A 6,225-nucleotide genomic window follows, 5' to 3' on the forward strand; every position below is an offset into this window, starting at 1 on the left:
TCTCTCGTCCGCTTGCCCTTGTCCGTCGAGCCCTCGCACGCCTTCCTCATATGTTCCTTGCCTCACCTGATGCCTTGCACCCCCATGCCCCTTCCTTGTCTGCCTCGTATCACCCTACGCTCTTGCTTTCTAAAAGGGCATCTCGATGAAATGCTCATTGTTTTTTGAATTTCCTCCAATCGGTACCCCCTACTTATACTAGCTAAGATGTAATTAAAATCATTGTATATAGTAAGCTTCCTCCCTTGTTCCCTCCCTCCCTCTATCCCCACCTCCCTCACCCCCCTCCACGGACCTCCCTCAGGACAACTTTCCACACAACCCTTGGCTAACAATCTTTGCTTGAAGTCTCTCGACGATAACACTCCCTATCTCTCACCAACAACCTCTTGTCGACAGTCGTTGTCTCTCACCAATAGCCTATCGCAACATCCTAAGTCTCGTTTGAAGCCACATGTTGTGTGAAGATGATGTCATAATGCTCACACATTGCAACAAATTTCGTCACCACATGTCGGTAGAAACACGGATTGCTCTTACATGTTGCTTTGAGAAAGCAATACACACACTTCCACACAAAGAATATTGCAAGACTCTCGCTTATTCATGATTTTTTTAAAAAAAATTATACCACATACATACTCGTCCATGCATACAAATTCTAATGGCTTCAAAACTAAATTCGCTACCTTACATAGTGTATTCAAACTCTACCTACATATTGAAAGAAAATTTTAAAGAGAAGGAAACTGGAAAAGAAAAGTAAACAAGAAGAAATGCACACTCGACCACTTCTTTTTTTTTTTGGTTGCAAAACTCACAGAATATGAGTATGCCATATTAAAGAAACTTGTATGTGACCCGCACGTTGCTGCGGCGGCCAAGGAGACATCGTCTCTATTCTCATAGGGCTATCTTGTCTTCCGATTGAAACATTGTCAATACTCTCTTCCTACATGTATAGTCTATCACATTTTTAAAAGTAATGCATGATACTACCTTTTAATAGATGTTGCAAAGCCTTCTTTGATACCAAGATTTGGAGCTTCTCATAGACATTATTTTTCATGAGGTGCTAGCCCTTGTTCAACAAACTTAGGAGTCTTCTAATTCTATTGGGGAGGACGTGTGTGTGTGTGTGTGTGTGTGTGTGTGTGTATATATAGAGAGAGAGAGAGAGAGAGAGAGTCCTCCTTTTGGTCTACTTTGTGTGTGTGTGTGTGTGTATATATATATATATATATATATATAGAGAGAGAGAGAGAGAGAGAGAGAGAGAGAGAGAGAGAGAGAGTCCTCCTTTTGGTCTACTTTGTGTGTGTGTGTGTGTATGTGTGTATATATATATATATATAGAGAGAGAGAGAGAGAGAGAGAGAGAGAGAGAGTCCTCCTTTTGATCTACTTTGATCTAGCAATGCTACCAAGCCTGATTATAGAGATGAGATAAGTTAGCATGGCCTGAAGAGATGAAAGCTAAGAGAGTCAATGTAATAATAAAACCTTTTTTGAAAATGGAGTGGGTTCTAAAATTGGCTTCAATGATAGGAACACAATTGGATTTAATGTCTTTGCTCTACTCTCTTACTTGCTTCTATCCTTGCATCTTTCTTATGAGCCCCTTCCCACAAGCCTGCCCTCGCGCAACACCTGTTGGTTGTGCCTTCCCCTCGGCCCCACCTCGCGCGCACAGAGAGAGAGAGAGAGAGAGAGAGAGAGAGAGAGAGAGAGAGAGAGCTGAGCTGATGCTTTTTCATTGGCGAAGCACCTACGAGATTTTAGGAGAAGAACTCGGATTTTCTATTTGTGGCGAACCACTTCACCCCACTCCCCCCACTCGTCTGAGGTGCGACTCAGCTCTTAGTTCACATCAAGTTCACACCGAATTCACACCAAATTCTGTGTGGTGCACATACCTCCCGAGTTCACTCTTAGTTCACATCTAGTCAAACGACGATCGGATGGCCTGGATTGCACCCGCCTCGCCTGGCCTAATGTGGACCATTGATCCCACCTCCCTGGAGTTCAAAGTCGTGTGTGCGGCGAGCGCGTTCACGCCTCTCTCGGTTGTAATGAAAAGAGAACGAAGATAAGGAGAACGACACCTACCTGCACTTTCAGTTCACCATGGCGAGCGTAGCCGTGGCCACTATACCTCCCTCGTGTTCGGCTCATCGCTCCCCGTCCGTATCGCCCAGCCCTTCGTCTGTCCTGCGCCAAGCTTCGCTGCAACCCTTATGTGAGTAAGAGTAAGAGAGAGAGAGAGAGAGAGAGAGAGAGAGAGAGAGAGACGACGGGCCAAAAGAGGCAGTGAAAGGGGCTCAATGCTTCTGCCTTAGTTTCGTGTTGAAGCTCCTCATGATGTAGCGGGTTCATCGGAAATTTCTCCGTACTGTCTTGTGTAATCATGAGGACTTTTATTTGTCGAGATTCATCGCTATATGTGTACTTACCTGGCAATTCTGCGATGACACATTTTGGTCAGGCTCAAAGGCTAAGATGGACGCTTTGAGGGAAGCTACTATGCCTTCATGCTTGTCATCTGTACTCGTAGCTGTGCTGTCACGAAAGGAGTGCAACTTGATCGTTACCCATGCGGTTGCAGAAGCATTGAGGGAAGAATCTTCTGGAAAAGCAGAAGAGGGTGCTCCTGTGAATGAGTTGTCCAAGTTACAGCTTGAGTCTGACCTTTTGAAAAAGAAGGCAAAACGTGCAGAGTTGCGAAGAAAGAGGCTTGTAAGGAAACGTCACTTACGGAAGAAGGGTAGGTGGCCTCCTTCAAAGATGGCAAAGCTAAAGAACGTTTGACTATTCATCTGGCTGCTCAATGGACTGTAACATCATTACACTTAAAAACAAAGTGAGATACTCACTGTTGTATGCAGGTCTTCAGCCTGTTTCATAAATGAGCAGTGTTGTAAGAGCTTCTCCAGCTTACCACTTGAGCTGGGGAGCCACCCTGGTTAAGCAACCTTTTGTTGTTGTTTCTTTTAATGTGCAGTTCCACGGTCAAATCAATACTTTGCCCAAACGATGTGAAGCTTGCCAGCCAATTGATTATCTGACCGTTATGTTTGGTTCTATATTAGTCACTGATTTCGTCCAACTGCTCTTTGTTATCTAAGGTACAAAATGTAATAAGCTTCTGATTTAATTTATGCGAGTGATGATTAGCAGATTTTGTCCTACTGCAGTCTTGACAAAGGCTTGAACTGGAATAGGTGAGGCCATGGCCGTTTTGTTAAGCCCTTGCATGTGATGTGCTTCAGGTGGGGCACTTTTGCAATGGGTGCCCAATGGATTTGAAAAGTGTGCTGGGAAGTATTAGGTCTTTGGTTTTAGATGATCCGCAGATCATTTGTTTGCGTGTGAATCTTCTCTTTCTGTTTGAGACATCACGTCATTCTTATTTCCTTGTCCTGGAATAGAGTATCTCTATCATCTAAGCATGTTCAAGCCACCCTCAGTTTTGCGTTTGCTCCATTCGGAAGTTGTTTCTCTGTTTCTCAACAGTTTTTGGATATGTATTTTGACGGGTATGCTATATTGCAGAATGCAATGACAGACACACTGATATCAAGGGAAAGAACTAAGAAGACAATATTGGAATATGGTGAAAGACTGATGGCTTAGTAGAAACCTCCTGTCTCGTATGTGCTGCCTGCCAAAAGTGAGTTAGAAACTGTAAGGGTCCCATTCTGTCATACCATGCCTATGTTTATTTCATTGTAGTCTCAGTACACAGGTGATGGTGGAATCTTTCTGTGGAAAAAAGACGGAAACAAGAGCAGCAGTACTCATCTAGTAAGGAATCTCTTTTCCATCAAGGTCGGGGGTCACGGGGCAGAGTATCTCAGCCCTCCATTACCTGTCCCTTATTTTGTGGAATTCTGCATGCAGCTGGTGGATGGACGCCATCTCACCACCCGCAGTAATGTCAGAGCGCAGAGTCTGTTTCAACCAATGATTTAAATGCAGGTGCTGTTATTTCAGCCTATGAAGGGTATAGAGGTCAGCACCTGGAATTTGCTGACAAGTCAGCAATCAGAATGTGGTCTTGTGTAAAATCAATCTGTCCATGCCACATGAGCAGTCAGAATTTTCACCAGGAGCCGCCATGTCAGTGCATGGAATATCAGAACCTCTGTACTGATTGACTGTGTGCTGCTCAGAACTCACATGTGTTGGGGCTTGCAGGTTTGAACGAATGTGTGCGTTTGCACTGCTCCCTGCAGCCCCATGGCCAGAAATACTACCACGTGGAGGCTCGTAATTGGCCCCTCCCCCCGACACTTGACGGTCAGGAAAGGACCTGCAGTGTCCTTCAGTCGCTGGTCGTTAAAGGACTTGCAGTGTCCTTTCCCCACAATGCAACTCCCCATGGCGTCCGGTGGAGGCCTCCACCGGTCGCCAATGGTCGGTAAAGGACTTGCAGTGTCCTTTCCCCACAATGCAACTCCCCATGGCGTCCGGTGGAGGCCTCCACCGGTCGCCAATGGGTTGCTTGCATTATGGGGAATGGACACTACAGGTCCTTTCCCTACCCCATCAACGTCGTGGGTCGGGGGGCAGCAAATCCTGGCCCTCCGTCTGCTTTCCATTATATACGAGAATGCTCGCATGCAACCGCAGGATGTTCGACAGGTCAGCAGTCAGAAAAGCCGGTAGCAAGCAATGCCCTCATTGTTCGACACGTTAGCTGTCAGAAGTCATCTGCAGATGACAACTCAGCCGTCAGAATTCTGTCCTACACCCGCTGAGCCAGGTGCGACATGTCAGCCATGGTAATTACTGTACTGGGTGTTCTGGCCCCCCTCCCCACAACTGTTGACAAGGGGAAAGGACGTCCTTTCCCCTGAAAACAGCTCCCCAGCATGGCTCCCGGCCTCCGCCGGTAGCCATATCAGGGTCGCTGTTTTTCGGGGAAAGGACTCTGGACAGAGGCCGGGAGCCATGCTGGGGAGCTGTTTTTTGGGGAAAGGACTCTGGACAGAGGCCGGGAGCCATGCTGGGGAGCTGTTTTTCCGGGGAAAGGACACTGGACGTCCTTTCCCTACCCCTTCCACTCAGAAAATTATACTCTTTGATGAGAAATTTGGGAAGACCTTTATTAGAAGGAGCATGTTATTGTAATAATGTTACTTTGTGCTCACAAAAAATAGAAACTATTCAAAGAGGGCTTCTTTTGAAGAGGTGCGTTGTGGTTTTGTAAACTAGTTGATATGATTCTAGTGTGAACACCAAGGCTCTGTCAAATGGGAACGATCAACTCTTTTACTTCACCTAAATGACATATTTTTGGAAGTTTGGGTTGTGTCATCTTGCACAATCGGGGCACAATCACGTTCAAGCAATCATACCTATATAAATTCTACATCTTTTATCTTGCGATGGCTCTCAAGCTTGATTGTTCCCATTAGTGAATGGCTCTCATGCTTGATATTGTCTCTTATTTCCCACTAGTGAAAACTTTGGATGGGTCAATTATCTCTTTAGGGTTTCTACAAGTACCATGTTTATTGTTCCAAAGACAATGGGAAAATTAGTTTGCAAGCAATGATTGGAAGCCTTTTGCTAATAGTACGTCCCGGGTGATCACATACATGTAGCAATTGAAAAAGATAACTACAACACCACTAGATGTATACACTAACTAGTCATTTGTCCAAACTTTTGATATGACCACAAATTGTTCTCATAATGGAATCCACAACAATGGTGAGAACATTTCTATTGAACGTAGGTTACCTAGATGTGTGAATGTGAAAATTGTCTCACAAAACATTAGCTCATGAGAATTCTAGGTTACCCACGTTGGGTAAGCCGAACACAATCCACTTACTCAGTTGCAATGAATTCTCCGCCAACAACCACCCACCGTGCTCAAATGGCCTCCAACACCGCTAAGGCCAAATAACCTCCATTTATCCACTCCCAAATTATGGTGCCTAAGCTTTAAGCACACCACCTTTGGTAGATTAAAGATTGTCCAATTTGCCAATCACTCACCTCACATGAGCTCGCTCCATAGGTCAAAAGTTGTGAAAAACTTACAAGAGCTTGCCTCCGTGCACACGCACACATGGGCACGCACACAAACACACACATGTGTGTGTGTGTGTGTGTGTGTGTGTGTGTGAGAGAGAGAGAGAGAGAGAGAGAGAGAGGGAGGGAGAGAAGAAGAAGAGGAGGATGTACTGGGAACAATTCAGAGAGAGAGAGAGA

At 45.3% G+C, this 6,225-nt stretch overlaps 1 protein-coding gene across 1 annotated transcript; it reads left to right on the forward strand.

The window, feature by feature from the left end:
• Positions 1–2,059: 2,059 nt before the first annotated feature.
• Positions 2,060–3,106, forward strand: PSRP5 (plastid-specific 50S ribosomal protein 5). Its single transcript, XM_086522243.1, has 2 exons — positions 2,060–2,239; positions 2,486–3,106. The coding sequence occupies exons 1-2, from the start codon at positions 2,128–2,130 to the stop codon at positions 2,806–2,808; spliced, it is 435 nt and encodes a 144-aa protein (XP_086378369.1). The 5' UTR covers positions 2,060–2,127; the 3' UTR covers positions 2,809–3,106.
• Positions 3,107–6,225: the final 3,119 nt, after the last annotated feature.

The sequence above is a fragment of the Adiantum capillus-veneris genome, chromosome 10 (genome assembly GCF_014529385.1).
Source record: "Adiantum capillus-veneris isolate H3 chromosome 10, ASM1452938v2, whole genome shotgun sequence".
Lineage (NCBI taxonomy): Eukaryota > Viridiplantae > Streptophyta > Polypodiopsida > Polypodiales > Pteridaceae > Adiantum > Adiantum capillus-veneris.